General features: G+C 37.2%; 1 protein-coding gene across 3 annotated transcripts; it reads left to right on the forward strand.

Annotated features, from left to right (window-relative positions):
* Positions 1 to 3,480: 3,480 nt before the first annotated feature.
* LOC141400759 (uncharacterized) lies at positions 3,481 to 16,992 on the forward strand. Of its 3 annotated transcripts, none has more exons than XM_073980231.1 (5): positions 3,491 to 3,610; positions 14,576 to 14,636; positions 15,933 to 16,315; positions 16,388 to 16,621; positions 16,693 to 16,992. In XM_073980231.1, the coding sequence occupies exons 2-5, from the start codon at positions 14,624 to 14,626 to the stop codon at positions 16,930 to 16,932; spliced, it is 870 nt and encodes a 289-aa protein (XP_073836332.1). In that variant the 5' UTR covers positions 3,491 to 3,610; positions 14,576 to 14,623; the 3' UTR covers positions 16,933 to 16,992. The 3 variants fall into 3 exon arrangements, with proteins under 3 accessions (XP_073836330.1, XP_073836332.1, XP_073836331.1); XM_073980230.1 differs by lacking the exon at positions 3,491 to 3,610 and adding an exon at positions 14,095 to 14,212; XM_073980229.1 differs by lacking the exon at positions 14,576 to 14,636 and having other exon boundaries at positions 3,481 to 3,610.
* The last annotated feature ends 995 nt before the right edge of the window (positions 16,993 to 17,987 follow it).

The raw sequence follows: 17,987 nt of genomic DNA on the forward strand, positions 1-17,987 counted from the left end.
CCAACTATAGGGACATAAGTCTTCTCCCTATCGCCCACAAGATAGTGTCAGGTATATTGTGCGAACGACTAAAGCACATGGTCAACGAAATAATTGGACCACACCAATGCGGCTTTAGACCTGGCAAGTCCACCATTGACCAGATATTCACCCTGCGGCAAATCCTGGAGAAGATGATGCAGATCGACACTTACTACCTTTTTGTTGATTACAAAGCAGCCTTCGACAGCCCCCTATGTTTAAAGGTATTCCAAGCCATGTCTGAATTTGGTATCACCGCAAAGCTCATTCGGCTTTGTAAAATGACTCTAACTGACACAAGATCTTCAGTTAAAATAAGAAAGAACCTCTCCGAAGAGTTTTGTACCAAAAGACGTTTCAGGCAAGGAGACAGCCTTTCGTGTGATCTGTTCAACATCCTGCTAGAAAAGGTTATACGAGAGGCAAACGTAAAAAGAAGTTGCACTATCTACACCAATAGCCACATGTTACTTGTTATGCTGATGATATAGACATCATGGGACGATCAGTAAAAGAAGTTCCGATACCTTTATGAAGATCGAAGGAGAATCTGCTAAAGTGGGTCTGGCGGTAAACGGCGAGAAGACCTAGTTGATGGTGTCGACGCGCAATGCGTCCATTGAGATCGGACCAACTGTTGAAGTTGGTTCCTATAATTTTGAGATAGTAAAAGATGTGGTATACCTCGGCACCGCCGTAAACACAACAAACGACATCAGTTGTGAAATAAAAAGAAGAATTGTATTGGCCAACAGATGCAACTTCGGCTTAAGTAAGCACTTTAAAAACAAAACCACAAATCGTCAAACAAAAATAACGCTTTACAAAACACTGATACTACCCGTGGCGATGTATGGTTCCGAAGCCTGGGTACTTGCGCAAGCAGATAAGGCAGTGCTTAGCGTGTTTGAGAGAAAAATTCTTCGCAAGATCTACGGACCAATCTGCGTTGACGCTGAATATCGACGTCGTATGAACCACGAGCTGTATCTGCTATACAACGACATCAATATAGTTAAACGTGTCGAGATGCAGCGATTGCGTTGGCTAGGCCATATCATAAGAATGAGCGATGATGAACCCGCTAAAAAGGCATATAAATTCGAGCCACATGGCGGTGCACGCAGAATTGGCAGGTCAAAGAATAGATGGCGCACACAAGTAGATGAAGAGATGACAAGGCGCGGTATTCCAAAAAGCGAAGCAGGAAACAGAGAGAATTGGAGATCTTTTCTTAGTTCGGTCTATGGAACAAATGTTCTGTAATGGGCCAGCTAAGTAAGTAAGTAACCGAACACACTAGGCCATGCGTACGAACATTAAAGGTTGTTTAAACACTTACATGTGCTTACATGTGCATCACCAACTGAACGGACGGTGAGCATTAAACACATAATCCTCGGATTTGTTATCGGACACACACGCTCTGTGCCACGGTACTCATAACTACCCAGCAAACCAAATGTCTGATGTCCGACACGTCTGAACAATTTCGGAAGCAAAGTCGTTCAGATTTCGTTCCGATTTCTAAACGATTTTTCGGAAAAGAAATAGTTCAGATTTCGTGCCGATTTCGTTCCGATGTCGGAAGGAATGTCGAAATAAAAATTTTTCTTTTCCGAATTTCCCAATGATTTTCTTCAGATTTCGTTACGAAATCGGACCGAAATCGATCCGATGTCGCTCCGACATTTCGTTCCGAAATTATGTCAACCACTTCATACAACTTTCGTTAAGATATCGTTACGATTTCGGATCAGATATCGGACGTATCATCCGAATTTTGTTCCGATTTCGTTACGATGTCGGTACGATTGGTTTGCTGGGTAAGTAAGGAGTAATATAAGTAGTGATTTTTGTTTACATTACTTTATAATGGGTTACATAATGACTAACGGATCGGAATTTTTGATGGGAAATAAATAAAGAAAAAATCGATAAATCATTTTGTTAATATGAACCAGTAAGGAAAGAATCAAAGTCGGGCGGGGCCGACTATATGATACCCTACACCACTGTGAATATGTAAAATATAAATCGGAGCTATATCCAGATCTAAACCGATTTTGATATAATTTGGCACATTTATTTCCAGACCGAATTCAGTCACACATTCCAAATATCATTGAAATCCGACTTATATAGCGTGTTTGGAGCAGCAAATACGCGAAATCGGCCGAAAATATATATGGGTGCTATATCCAAATCTGAACCGATTTCGATATAATTTGGCACATTTATTTCTAGACTGAATTCAGTCACACATTCCAAATTTCATCGAAATCGGAAATATATAGCGTGTTTGGTACAGAAAATACGTGAAATCGGCCGAAAATATATATGGGAGCTATGTCCAAATCTGAACCGATTTCGATATAATTTGGCACATTTATTTTTAGACCAAATTCAGTCACACATTCCAAATTTCATCGAAATCGGACATATATAGCGTGTGTGTTACAGAAAATATGTGAAATCGGCCGAAAATATATATGGGGGCTATACCAAAACTTGGACCGATATAGCCCATCTTCGAACTTGATCTTCCGACGGCTAAAAAAATGGTATTCCCCAATTTTTAGCGAAATCGGTCAACAAATGCGACCTGTACGTTGCGAACGGACGGACGGACGGACATGCATAAATCGACTCAGAAAGTGATTCTATGTATATCCCTAGAAGGAACTATGGGTCTATCTCGCTTCCTTTTGTATGTTACATACAAATGCACTAACACATAATACCCCTTACCACATAGTGGTGTAGGGTATAAAAATATTTGATCGATTAAATAAAATTTAACAAAATTCTTAGTTAATATCAGAATTACTAATTATCAAAATAATTTCTAACGTATACATCAATTTTTTATCGACGATTTTCAATATAAACATTATTTTTATCGGCAAAAAAAAATCAATTAAAAGTTAATCAGATTTTTGAATTCTTTTATCAAATAACTAAAATTTTTCGTGTACGTCGATGATAAGAATCACACTATTTAGAGTAAAGAAGTACTGTTACAGTAGTGTTCTGAGCAGCCCAATAGCATCGACAAAATAAGTCGATTTGAGGAGGCTGTAACAGACAACTTTGAAAAAAATTAAACAGGGTCTGCCAATTGGGTCTTGTTATAAAGCGCCATAAGGAGACGTTTATGGTATCAACAACCAAGAGGTCAAGTAGTCTGCATGGTACAGTACACCAATGCAAAAATAACACACTTCGTTAAGTAAATTAATGATTTAAGGCACTCTTTAGGTAAATGAGCGGCGTGTTCAATTAAAATAGCCACCATACTTGTTATTTCAAGTGTAATGTGGCATTAAGTTGAATTGGTAAATAACTATAAATTGTTCCCAAATGATTTTGTAAAAATACTTTTTTAAACTTTGCAAACAGTTATGTATGTATTTAATGGATTACAAAACCAGTGATTATACAGCAGTATGATATACAGCAGTATATCAAATATTCACTAAAGAACTCAAAGGACTTCAGCAGAACTCAAATATAATTCATACAATGGCTAAAAGTCTAGGCTCAGCACTGATAAAAATTCTGGTATTTTCTATCTCATTAAACTTCGGTATGTATTCTGGTATCTTTAGATTATGTTTTGGAAATTGGCCACATAACTCTTTGCAAAAGTTCAAGACTTGTCCGTTTAATCCAGTTTAAGACTACTTTTCGTATAGTTTGGAGAAGTTAATAGCGGGTAGTCATTGTAATCATGATTACGAGTATTCAATTGGTCATAGAGCTCGACAGCACTTTACATGTGATGGGTACGAGACGTATACTTCTGTACTGGCTCAAATCATGTTTTTCGATTTTCTTGTGCACGGGACATAGCAGACTGAAATTGCAGACGTTGTTTATGCCTTCCTTTGGCTAAGTTTTACTAATCAAAACTGATGCAAACTCATTATAAGTATGTTGCAACCGGTTTTTGAACGGTTGCAAAGGCAGCCGACCAGGCCTTCAGCCAATTAACCCTTTATTGCATGATTTTTGCTTTCTTGACGAATTTCGTCATGTAATATTCTCTATACTTTGTGAATTTTTCTTCCAGTATTAAAAAAACGAGATACCCTCTTTATACCCTCAGCATTTATGCTAACGAGGCTATATACTAATTCATACGGGCAAAATACTGTTTTTAGACCCCAGGTAGGTTTTCACGAAATTCGTTTCAATGTTAAGTTGATTTAGCCGTGACCGTCCGATAACTCTCGAACGGATGAACCGATTTTGTGCAAAATTTGGCCTTCGTAATATTTTGTCCAAACTTAGTTTAAGTTCGAAGATGGGCCATATCGGTCCACTCCTTCAGCTATCTCCCCCATAAAATTTCGAAAATATTCGGAAAAATAGTGCGAACGATAACTCTAAAGGGTAGTAAGCGATTTGTTCCATACTTTACACATAGTGAAATTTCTATCAGACATAAATGAGTTTCCAATTTCGACTCAACGGTCCACTCTTTCGGGTATCTCCCACACGAAATTTCGGAAAAGTTCAGTTAGGACCTGCTCTTGAATCGCTTTGATTTTTGTTGTAGAAACTTGTATTCACTGCCTCCATACGGCGGTACAAGTTTCATCAGGGGCAAGTCCATACTTCCTGAGAAAATAGCCTGAAAGGTGCAAAACACCCTTATGGCGCCGTGTGTGGTTGAAGGTAAGATAACTCTCGAACACACCCTAATATATCTACCAGATATAAATCAGGTTCGAATGTGTACTATATTTGTCCACACCTTCGGGTACCTCCTACTCAAAATTTCGGATAAGTTCACTTTAAGACCTGCTTTCGAATCACTTGCAAAATCTGACCTTAGTCATATTTTGTCCAAACTTAGTTCCATGGGCAATAGCGGTCCCCAACTTCCGGCAGTTCCCCCAAGTATTAAAAAAAGTCACTAAAAGGGTATGCACGATACCTCTTGAAAGGGGCAAACTTTGGATCTCCTAATATTTTGTCCAAATTTAGTTTAACCTTAAAATGGGCCATGTCGGTACTCTCTACAGGGTACACATCCACAAAAGTTCAACATTTGTGTTTAAGTGCAGTAAGGGTCTGTTCGAAGACCCTTTGGAAATGTATACCCATGATGTTCGTTGTATTCCTGTTTACTGTAATATTATGTTTTCCGTGGACAAGTCCATGCCTCGTGGCATTCTGGTCCAAAAGTTATACGAAATGACTAGTGGGCGCGATATCTATAGCAAAGATATGACTCCCAAAATAAGATCCACTTCCATAATGGACTATGTCGAACCATTCCATCAAGTACCTCCTCCGCAATACTTTTGAACTTTAATCTTAATTCACATCTTTGTCGGCAAGTTCAAATGTCCAAAAAAGGCCACACAATTCTGAAAGTCCCTAAGTACATTCAATCTGTCCGTAGATGAAAATTTCAATTCACATAGGCTGAGGGCATATCTCTCTCTTTTTTTGAAAATTTGACTCTTCTGGCGGAGATCATTTTTAATGTTAAAGCTTGATGATCGAAATTTTTTGCAAGTGAAAAAGTGTAGCCAAGGACTCGAACCCACTTTCCAAGCTAAACTCATAACTTCAAAGGCAGCGCAAAAAAGCGTTTGTCATGAAGGAATACAATTGGAGATCCAGGTATCCGTTATTGTATAAAAACACATTTGCATTTGAAAAACCAAAAGTTCGATGACAGATAAGCCACTCCACAGCCGATATGTCTGAAGAGCTGCCAATCCAACAGCGAAACTATTTACATAATTTGGTGGATGCGTGGGTTCGAGTCCTTGGCTTTCCTTTTTCACTTGCAAACAATTTCGATCTTCAAGATTAACTCCAAACGAGAAAATTAATAAAGTTCACATTTTTAGGGATTTAAGCTCACATTTTTAGGGATTCTTTAGGTTTACACAAATTTGCTTGGAAACCGCGAGTCCTATGTAAATGGGCCTAAAGAAAATATTGTAGCTGTGAAAAAATGTGAACATAAATCGCGATTTATTTTAAAATCCCTCCGGCGATTTTTTTTGTTTCTTGATATTTGTCATCTATGAGCATTATAGTTTCAGAATCTCCAAAAACTTCCCAGGTGTAAGCACCTTCCATTTAAATTTGGTTAAGGCACACCTCGGGGACATTTGAACATTCCGACAAAAATGTGGATTAGGATTAAATTTCAACAGTTTTGAGGAAGAGGGAATGGACCGACATAGTGCATTACGGAAGTGGGTCTAATTTTGAGAGTCATATCTTTATGATGATAGATATCGCACCCACTAGCCATTTCAGTGGGTTATCGTACACCTGTTGGACCAGTATGCCAGGAAGCATGGACTTGTCCACGGAACATCATCGGTATAAATTTCCAAAGGATCTCCGAACAGACCCTAAACTGCACTTGGACACTAATGTTAATTTTTTTGTGGGGGAGGTATCCTAAAGAGAGGACCGATATGGGTCATTTTAGAAGTTAAAGTAAGTTTGGACAAAATATGACGAAGGCCAAATTTTGGACAAATCGGTTGATCAGTTCGAGAGTTATTGTGCTCTCCACTACTACGTATGGTGCCATAGCGGTTTTGTACGACTTTTGGGCTGTTTTCCCAAGAGGTATGTACTTGCCACTGAAAAAACTTTTAGCGTCCTAATTGAGACAGCGATTAAAAGTTTCTTCAATAGAAATCAAAGTTAGTCAGTTAAAGTGAACTTATCCAAAATTTTTTTGTGGAAGGTATGTAATGTAGTCCATATTCGAACCTGATCTATACCAGGTAGAAATATTTGGATGCGTAAAGTATGGACCAAATCGGTCCCTCCCTTCAAAAGTTATCGTGCGCACAATTTTTCCGAACATTTTTGAACTTTTGTGGGGGAGGTACCTGAAGGAGTGAACCCATATTGGTTATCATCGAACTTAAACTAAGTTTAGACAAAATATTATGAAGGCCAACTTTTGGATAGAATCGGCAGATCAGTTCGAGAGTTATCTTGCGCTCCAATCACTACACACGGTGTCGTATGGGTCTTTTGAATATTTCAGGCTATTTTCTCAGGAAGTATGGACGTGTCCCTAATGAAACTTGTACCGTAGTATGAAGGGCAGTGAATACAAGTTGCTACAACAAAAATCGATTCGAGAACAGGTCCTAAACTGAACTTTTCCGAAATTTTGTGTGGGAGGTACCCAAAGGTGTGGACTGATTGAGTCCATATTGGAACCTCATCTATGTCTGGTAAAAATTTCACGATGTGCAAAGTATGGACCGTGCGTACAAATTTTCCGAACATTTTCGAACTTTTGTGGGGGAGGTACCGGAAGGAGTGGACCGATATAACCCATCTTCGAACTTAAACTAAGTTGCGAAAGCCAAATTTTGGACCAAATCGGTTAATCCGTTCGAGAGTTATCGTGCGCACCAGCCAGCCAGACAGACGGACAGACAGACGGACGGACATTGCTAAATCGACTCCAAATTGTCTGAAACATATTTCGTCCAAACATACTTGGGGTCTAAAACCATTATTTCGATGAGGCACATTTTGCCCGTATGAAAGTGTATATACCCTCGTTAGCATAAATACTGAGGGTATAAAAACACATCAAGTCATCTGAAAATAATTAGTTTTTGTAAATAACTTTAGTATTCGTTGATTGGCGCAGTACCAAAGTTGACACTTTTTTATGTACAAATAAAACAGACTTTGTGCTGTAAAATATACAATTTTTGGTGTATTGGGTCGCTGCATATTATACAGAAGTGAGACCAAAGTTATTATGAATCGGGAAGCTGTTAATGAGTACTTTCATAATATTTACAGAAAGAACGAATTATATATATTAAAAATTATTTTTATACCCTCAGCCTTTAGGCTATGAAGGGTATATACACTTTCATACGGGCAAAATGTGCCTTATCGAAATAATGGTTTAAGACCCCAAGTATGTTTGGACGAAATGTGTTTCAAACAATTTGGAGTCGATTAAGCAATGTCCGTCCGTCTGTCTGTCTGTCTGGCTGGCTGGAGCGCACGATAACTCTCGAACGGATGAACCGATTCGGTTCAAATTTGGGCTTTCGTAATATTTTGCCCAAACTTAGTTTAAGTTCGAAGATGAGCTATATCGCTCCACTTCTTCCGGTACCTCCCCCACAAAAGTTCGAAAATGTTCGGAAAATTTGTGCGCACGATAACTCTTGAAGGGAGTAACCGATTTGGTCCATACTTTGCCCATCGTGGAGCGTGTACCAGACTTAGATCAGGTTTTAATATGGACTCAATCGGTCCACTCCGTCGGGTACCTCCCACACAAAAATTTGGAAAAGTTCAGTTTAGGACCATCTATCGAATCGCTTTGATTTTTGCTTTAGCAACTTGTATTCACTGCCCTCCATACGACGGTATAAGTTTCATCAGGAGCAAGTCCATGCTACCTGAGAAAATAGCCTGAAAGTTGCAAAAAACCCCTATGACACCGTGTGAGGAGGTTGGAGGGCAAAATAACTCTCGAACCGGTCTGCATATTCGGTCCAAAGTTTGGCCTTAGTAATAATTTGTCCAAACATAGTTTAAGTTCGAAGATAAGCCATATCGGTGCACTCCTTCAGGTACCTCCCCCACAAAAGTTCAAAAATGTTCGGAAAAATTGTGCGTACGATAACTTTTGAAGAGAGTGGCCGAATTGGACCATACCTTACACATCCTAATATATCTACCAGATATAGATCAGGTTCAAATATGGACTATATTTGTCCACTCCATCTGGTACCTCCCACACAAAATTTCGGATAAGTTCAGTTTAGGACCTGCTCTCGAATCGCTTTGATTTTTGTTGAAGCAACTTGCATTCGCTGCCTCAATTGCGATGGTTAATGTTTTTTTAGGGGCAAGTCCATACTTCTTGAGCAAACATCCCTGAAGTTGTAAAAAACCCCTAGGGTACCATATGTAGTGGCTGGAGATCCATTCTTTTTAGTATCTCCTCCGCAAAACTTTTGATCTTTAATCCTAATCAACATTTTTGTGAGTTCAAACGCCCAAAATTTTTAAAACTCCCTAAATACATGCGTTTTTTTTTTTGTGAAAAAAATGTATCAATATACACAGGCTGAGGGTATATCTCTGTCGGCAAAGCCGACTGATACTTTTTTACTTGTTTACAAATATTTGTATACCCTCAGCCTTTAGGCTAAAGAGGGTATTTACACTTTGATACGGCCAAAAATGTGCCTCATCGAAATAATGGTTTTATACCCCAAGTATGTTTGTACGATACCCGTTTCAGACAATTTTGAGTCGATCTAGCAATGTCCGTCCGTCTGTCTGTCTGTCCGTCTGTCTGGCTGGCTGGTGCGCACGATAACTCTCGAACGGATCAATCGATTCGGTTCAAATTTTGGGTATCGAAATATTTTGTCCAGATTTGATTTAAGTTCGAAGATGGGCCATATCGGTCCACTCCTTCAGGTACCTCCCCCACAAAATTTTGCTTAAGTGCAGTTTAAGGCCTGCTCTCGAATCGCTTTGATTTTTGTTGCAGCCACTTGTATTCACTACCCCCATTACGACGATATAATTTTTTTCAGGAGCAAGTCCATATATCCTCAGAAATCAGCACGAAAACTGCAAATACCATGTGTCGTAGTTGGAGTGCACGCTAACTCTCGAACGGATCAACATATTTGGTTAAAATTTTGGGTCTTTCAATATTTTGTCCAAACTTAGTTTGGATAGACCATATCGGTCCACTCCTTCCGGTACCTCCCCCACAAAGGTTCAACATTTTTCGGCAAGATTGTGGGCATGATAACTCTTGGAGGGAATAACCGAATTGAGCCAAACTTTGCTATTGGTAATATTATTTTCAGGCATAGATCGAGTTCTAATATGGACTATATCTGTCCACTCATTTGAGTACCTCCTACCCAAAATTTGGAAAAAGTATAGTTTAACAACTCCTCTCTGATCTTATTAATTTGTGACGCAGCAGGTTGCGCTTGCGGACCTTTTACGACGTTGTAATTTTTTTTCGTGGGAAAGTCCATACTTCCTGAGATAATGACCCAAAAAGGTCCAGAAAATCCTACCGGCACCATATGTAATATATTTAAATTCAGAAAACTAAGTACAACATATTTAATTATATATTCTGTAAGGAAAATATCCATAGACTTATAAAGAAAAAAAAATATTTCCTACAGATTTGTATTAGGTCCGAATATGTACTACATCGGATCACTCCTATGGGTACACCCTACCCAAAGTTTGGAAAAAAATGCACTCGTCTTGGATCATTCTGAATTTTGTTGCAACATGTAGTTTTTTGCGGCCCTTTCCATCCTGGAAAATTTTCCCAACAGCTAAGAAACCTACAGAAGTATTGTGTTAACTTTTTTTCTTCGGGTACGTGGCTAAGGGTATATCTCTGTCGGCTCAGCTGACTGATACTTTCTTACTTGTTATATATGATTTAGGACCATATTCTACCGTTTTTATTCACATTTTCGTTATCTGCGGTCACAAAATATATTTTATTGAAGTTTTTTGATAATAAATTCTTTCAGAAGATTATGTGTGCTCGATCCAAACTGTTTCTGAAATATCTATGGTGAATATATATATAGGGAAAATATTGATAACCCAGATCGGACTTTGAAAAATTACGTATTTTAGTACTATAAACTACAATATCGTCATCAGGATAAGTCATAGGTTCCTGATATTGTGTGTGAAAATGCGGGGATAGTCCACGGCTTCTGTCCAGTGAATATATATCTGACATACGAGTCCTTCCCGTGTGGGGCTTGCTAGATCCTCCATCGGGACCCTCCCATTGGCGAATTGGGGACGTTCGGTGTGTTTCAACAACATACAGGACACCGGGGAAATAAAATACCCGGGGGTGACCAAAATCTAGCCTAAGGGACGGCAGCTGGTCCCTTAGTATCACTGGCGGGCAGATGTCGAGTCGACTAATATGGTCGCCTTTGGAGAGTGGGTGGCGTAGCAGAAACTGCGAAAGCGGCACACACACAGCGAAATGTGAATATCGGTTTGGAGCAAGCCAAGCACATTCCATTTTCATCGGTAGCGTCTGACCCATATTGGGCGGCTACAAACAGCGTCTGTATTCCAGAGGAACGGCTGAACAAATAAGACGGAAAACTATAAACCCTTCAGAAGGCAACGGGAAACCACTGAAGTATACTCCCTTGAAAACCATACAATTACAATGAATACAGGAAATAACAAACGGCCCTCAGTCTCCGGCAATTCGAGGGTGCTAAGAATCCCCGGAGGTAAAACCAAACTAAACATAGGAACGTGGAATGTCAGAAGTCTTTACGAACTTGGGAAATTGGACAATACCATAAACGAGATGAAAAGGTTACAGATAGATGTGTTGGGCATTAGTGAAACTTGGTGGACGGAATATGGAGAATTTGTATCTCATGATATAAAAGTTTATCACTCCGGAAACCCGGAAGGAATTCATAGAAGAGGTGTCGCAATTCTGATCAAGAACAAAATAGCTGCCAGCGTCGCTGGATGGGTTCCAATATCAGATAGGGTCATGATGGTGAAAATATCTGGAAAACCAATTAATATAAACATAATACAAGTTTATGCACCCACCTCTGATAGCAATAACGACGAAATAGAACAGTTCTACAACGACTTGGAAAAATTGTTGAAAATGACAAAACCGCACGACATCACAATAATCCAAGGGGATTTTAATGCCAAAGTCGGGCAAGAAGTAACAGCTGAAGTTACAGGCAAATTCGGACTGGGAAAACGGAATGAAAGAGGAGACAAATTGATTCAGTTTTGCCAAGAATATAAATACAAAATCACCAATACATTATTTTGTCTTCACCCTAGGCGACTTTATACGTGGAAATCACCTCAGGATAATAATGGCAACATAGTAAGAAACCAAATAGACTACATTTTGATAAATAAGAGGTACTGTACGTGTGTGTCAAAATGTTCTACCTATCCTGGTGCTGATGTCCCCTCAGACCATAACCTTTTAATGTGCAATTTAAGAATTAAACTTGCTACCACTCGCAAGAAAAAGCCGGAACCAAGAATCAATATTGAAAAACTGAATGACCCATTAACGAAACAAACGATAAAGGAACAATTAAATGCCGACCTCACTGAAATAAATGCAACAATATGTAATGTCGAAAACCTATGGAACCAAGTGAAAAAATCCATAAAAGATGTCACAAAAAATATAATCGGAACCAACATGCGCAAAAAAGAAGATCCATGGATAACGGATGAAATTCGAGCACTTCGGAAAGAAAGAAGTAAACACAGAAATGTAAACTATGAAAGATATTGGGAGATAAACCAAGAAATTAAAATCGCAACACGTGCTGCAAAAAATGAGCAAATAAATAAGCAATGTCAGGAAATTGAACGACTTAAAATACTTCATGACGACTTCAATCTCCACAAAAAATTAAAAGAGACATCTGGTATTTATCCAAAGAGATCGTCAACATTTATCTACAATGATAATAAAGTAGCAATTTATGAAACTGCAGAAAAGAAAAAACTATGGGAAGAATATATTAAGCAATTATTTATCGATCACCAACGAACATCCTTATCCAACTCTGGGGATGAAATTAATTTTACAGGGACACCCATTACTGAGAATGAATTACAACTAGCTATTACGTCAATGAAGGATAAAAAGGCAATGGGTCCAGACGAAATACCTGCCGAGGTACTTAAGTTAATAGACGGAAATAACACCAAGCTTCTTTTAAAATTATTCAACAATATATATAAAACAGGACAATATCCCCAAGATTGGCTCAAATCAACATTTATTACAATACCCAAGAAAAATAATGCGAAGACCTGCAGCGACTATAGACTAATAAGTCTAATGAGCCACGCTCTTAAAATATTTTTAAAAATAATACATAGACGAATCTATTCGATCTGCGAAGCACACATGGGACAAACACAATTTGGATTCAAGGAAGGCATGGGGACACGAGAAGCGTTACTAGCTGTACAAGTATTAATACAAAATTGTCGAGAGGTACAAAAAGATGTATTCTTATGTTTCGTAGACTACGAAAAAGCGTTCGATACGGTAAATCATGATAAATTGATAGAGATCCTACTTTCAATCGGATTGGAAGACAGTGACATAAACTGCATTAAAAACCTATACTGGAAACAGATAGCAAACATTCAAGTAGATAATGAATTAACTGACGATGTTCCAATTTCAAGAGGTGTAAGACAAGGCTGCATATTGTCCCCTCTTTTATTTAACATATATTCCGAGAAAATATTCGAAGAATCTGTACGTGGAAAGAATATTGGTATCCAACTAAACAACACCTTAATAAATAACATACGCTATGCTGATGACACCGTATTAGTAGCAAGCAGCATAGCTGGACTACAAAAATTAATAGACGCAGTAACACAAAATAGCGAAATATACGGATTAAAAATCAACGTTAAGAAAACAAAATATATGGTAGTACGCAGGAATCATACCGACAATAATACGCCACTAAAGATAAATAACGATGAAATAGAGCGAGTGACAACCTACAAATACCTCGGTATTCAAATCAACGATAAATGGGACATATCAAGAGAAATTAAATGCCGAATAGAAATGGCAAGAAACAATTTTTTCAAACATAACAAAGTTTTACTTAGCCACGACATAAGTCTTACTACAAAAATACGATTTGTAAAATGTTACATATGGTCCGTTTTATTGTACTCTGCGGAAACATGGACTTTGAAAGCTGTAGATGAAAAAAGACTGAACTCGTTCGAAATATGGATATATCGTCGAATTTTAAAGATCCCATGGACCGAGCGCATTACAAACGACGAAGTGTTAGAACGCATGCAAGTCGAACGACAATTAATAAAAATTATAAAAACACAAAAAACCGCATATCTTGGTCACATTATGAGGCATGAAAAATATAAGCTTCTGCAAACAATTATCCAAACAAAAATCGATGGGAGAAGACCGAGAGGGCGACGGGAAACATCATGGCTCAAAAACATTCAAGACTGGACTGGACACCATAATGAAAGAACTCTTGTGAATGCCGCTAAAAACAGAAACCTATATATAAATTAATAAACTGATTTGTTAAATATACCAAATTATCATTATGTAATTGTATGATCGCTAAAACCCGAATACGGAATGGCAAATAAAGAAGAAGATACGAGTCCTAACATCCATGGTTTTTGCATGGTCTTAAATACTCTAATGATGGCAGCTACTCCTGCTCTGATAAAATTGACAGCAATATTGTAAAATACACTTTATACCTAAAATGCAAGGATTCCAAGGAATCTGATGTCGAATATTTAAAAACCTGTAGAAATGGGCGGAAATTACCACGCCTATATAGGTTACTTCCCGACGTAAACTTTCAAAACGCCGATACACGTGTCTTCTTTTTTTCGGCCCTCTTTCATAATCTGGTCGAATTATCTTGTAATTATTTTTTGTGTTGTACATTGTAATTGATTTCAGGGGAACAGATAAAGCTGGAAAAGAGAATTGCGGTTGGGATACGAGTATATGTTGGATTTAAGTAAGTAATTTCTGAAGTTTGGTAATAGCCCGTTTCCACGGTACGTCGTTCGTTCTCTATTCGTTGTTCGACCCATAACTACGAATAAATTATTTATTTCCCCACACAACATTCTATGAACGAACGACGATTTTTCTACGTTGTTCGATTAGAAATACTCTCTGAACAACGAATAGATATGTCCCATCCCTAACAAATGAGAGAATTTATCGAAAAAATTAAAATATATTGAAAATATATTGAAAAAATATATTGAAAATACAAAATTATTCAGAATTTATGGAAAAAAATTAATGAAAAGTGCGTAGTTAAATATAGAAGATACATTTGAAGGAAAGTCTATTGCTTTTCCTATTCATTTAATGTATATTTTATGTGTTTTCGGTTCAAATTTTCGTGAAAACAAGGAACCAAAAATGAAGGAAATTTGGTTTATGTTTCTGTTAATTACGAATGGTGTCGTGGAAGCGGTTTAATTTGTGTACGTCGACAGGCGAACAACGTAATTGAAACGCTCGTGTGAACATGACATAACATGTTGTTAGTTTGGTAACATGTTGGTACCAAAACCATTTTGGTATTGTGTAAACGGTTAAGGTGAGAAATATCAACTATAGGGGAACGAAAAGTGCTAAATGGTACTTAATTTAGTGTTGGGTGTAGGAACAAGGCTGGGATTATATAATTTGGAAATACGCTATTTGTACAAAAAATACGAAATGGAAAAAAATATTGGTTATGAAGATCTCTATAAAATTTGAGATAAAGTTCTGAGGTTGAAAAATTGTACTGAATATTGTTCCATTGATTTAAAATTAACGCGAAGGTGTTTCTAAATAATGCACTAAATCTTCAAAATATCTTCTCTAATAAACGTGAACTGAAGTGGACATTTTTTAAATTAAACTTTTATAACCTCTGTTTGGAAATTGGTAGGGTAGGAAATGCTGTGTTAGTGAAGGGGTAAAACCAGAAGTCAAGTCTGAAATTTGCAATATGAGTCGCTGTTGGTGTATGTCTGTGATATGAGGTCGTAGTTTTGGAAATTCGAAATAAAAAATATGGTAGCTGTGTAGGGGTGCGATACAGAAGATTTTTTTTTTGCAGTGTACAGTACTAAAAGGAGTTAAATCGATTAAATATATTGGTATTAAAAATAGGTTTTAGTACAACAGAATCGCCAGTATTCACCATTTCCATATAAAATATTATTTATATATATGTTATTTCCTTCCCGTATACGAAGTAGCGGGCATTTGCTAGTGTAATATATGTTTACATATGAATATTTTGCAGCTTCTGCCTACACATGCCTTGGAAAATATTACATTTCACCCAAAGAGAATTTGAACATTTTAAAAAGGAACATATCTTCTATCGGATATAACTACTTCACAAGACACGTAACGGGTGGAAAATTGGATAACACCGGAGAAACAATTCTAATGACATTTATGTTTAAACCCAATATGATACCGTACATCGAAGGAGGGCCACTAGGTGATGAAAAATACCAATTCGCATTCGCGTACTTTCATTGGATGGATAAGAGCGTTGCTGCAAAGGCAAAGATTTTACCCTTCGAATTACATGTGGTATTCACTAATACTCAATACGCAAATTACGTAGAGGCTTCAAAGAAAAATTTCGGCATTGTAATAATGACAACGAAACATAATGTAAGTTGCAAGTATTAAATACATACATATGTACATGATATAATACCGATGGACACGAATATATATTTTCAGAATACCGAGACAAAATATCCCAATATGTATTATGAGTATTTACTAGAAGTTCGAAATCCAAATGATATTTACGAATTGGATGGTGAAGAATATCTAGGATTATCGGATGCAATTAATGTAGGCGGAGAATACAGTGTATATGTAGGAAAATCTACAAATCTAAATGGCGGTTCCTGTAATGTTGATGTCATTTGGATTGAATACGATGAAATACACAAAATTATGCCGAAGGAGGTACGGAAGACTGACTACACATTCTAAACTAATTTAAATTCTTACCATTAACATTAAAATTTCTTTTAAAGGCTCAGTATTTTGAAAATCTAAAAACATCAGACGGCTCACCGCTTATAAGTCGCTCAACGAAAACTGTAACACCGAAATCAAAAATATATCATTCGGTATATCTTTTAGATTATGAAAAAAATAATTGGCCCATTGAACCATTTGAAGGATTGGGAATTTCATTCGATTCTTCGGTTGGCTTAGAAAATATGTTATGGCAAAATGTATTAATTTTGTTGTTGTTATTTCAGTTGTATTAATATCACAATTTTATGGATATTTAAACCATTATATATGATATAAACATGATGCATTAATAAAGGTAGATGAATATTAAAATATACAAGTTTATGGAACCATTACAAAATGTGGAATATGTCCACAAGTTCTAGTGGGGAAGCGTTTAGATTTAAATTAAATTAATTAAATTTTGCTAAAATCCTCAACATTTGGTTTTTTTTTTAAATAGTCTGGCTTAATCCATTTGTTGTTATTTTAATATTTTAAAACAACTAATTTATTAGTGGAGAAAGTTTGGCATTGTTCGCCAAGGGGTAGGGCAGGGAAGACTAGTTTCGATCCTCGCCACAGGATCTCATCAGTTCCCTTGTTTATTGTTTATGGATATTCTCCTCCGAAGTTATTTTTCAATAACTTATTCAACAAAAAACTTTTTTATACCCAAACATCAGTTGTCAGCTCGAAATATAAAGGTGAACAAAGAAAAACTTCAATGAGAAGTTTTTCTTAGGGAACCTCACACAACCCCGACGAAAGTGTTTGCAAAACAAGACAAACCTTATCCACTATTATGTATCGTTGAAATACAACGAAGGTAACATAGCAAAATGTTGTTGGTATGCCTGTTACAGCCATAACCAACCATACAAACCGTGCCAGTTTTTCTCAAATACAGCATTGGTGGTGAGTCTTCCCTGCCTTAACCATGGAAACATGGACCTATGTTGAAAAATTTTCGTGACCACTCTGTCAAAAAGTGTAGCTAAAATACCCAAAATCGGAAGTTACCGTTATATGGGGCAATAACAAAACATGGAACTATGATAAAAAATTTTCATGACCACTACTTAATAAAATTTAGCTTAAATACCTAAAATACCCAAAATCGGAAGTTACCGTTATATGGGGCAATACCAAAACATGGACCTATGTTGACAATTTTTAGTGAAGAAGTTTTGTGACCATTTAGAATCCCAAATGTCAAATTACAGCTAGTTCGGTGAAACATTGAAGTTAAAATCCTCAAAATACCGAAAATCCGACACCGTTATATGGGGGCTATACCAAAACATGA

This window comes from Musca autumnalis, unplaced genomic scaffold (genome assembly GCF_047663935.1).
Source record: "Musca autumnalis isolate F117 unplaced genomic scaffold, ASM4766393v1 scaffold_4, whole genome shotgun sequence".
Taxonomy (NCBI): domain Eukaryota; kingdom Metazoa; phylum Arthropoda; class Insecta; order Diptera; family Muscidae; genus Musca; species Musca autumnalis.

Excerpts from the sequence above, each read along its gene's own strand:
- LOC141400759 (XM_073980229.1), top strand. The coding sequence starts at position 3,547 with ATGGCTAAAAGTCTAGGCTCAGCACTGATAAAAATTCTGGTATTTTCT. Across the intron at positions 16,316-16,387 it reads TAATGACAACGAAACATAAT|AATACCGAGACAAAATATCC; the intron begins GTAAGTTGCAAG and ends ATATATTTTCAG. Across the intron at positions 16,622-16,692 it reads ACAAAATTATGCCGAAGGAG|GCTCAGTATTTTGAAAATCT; the intron begins GTACGGAAGACT and ends TTTCTTTTAAAG.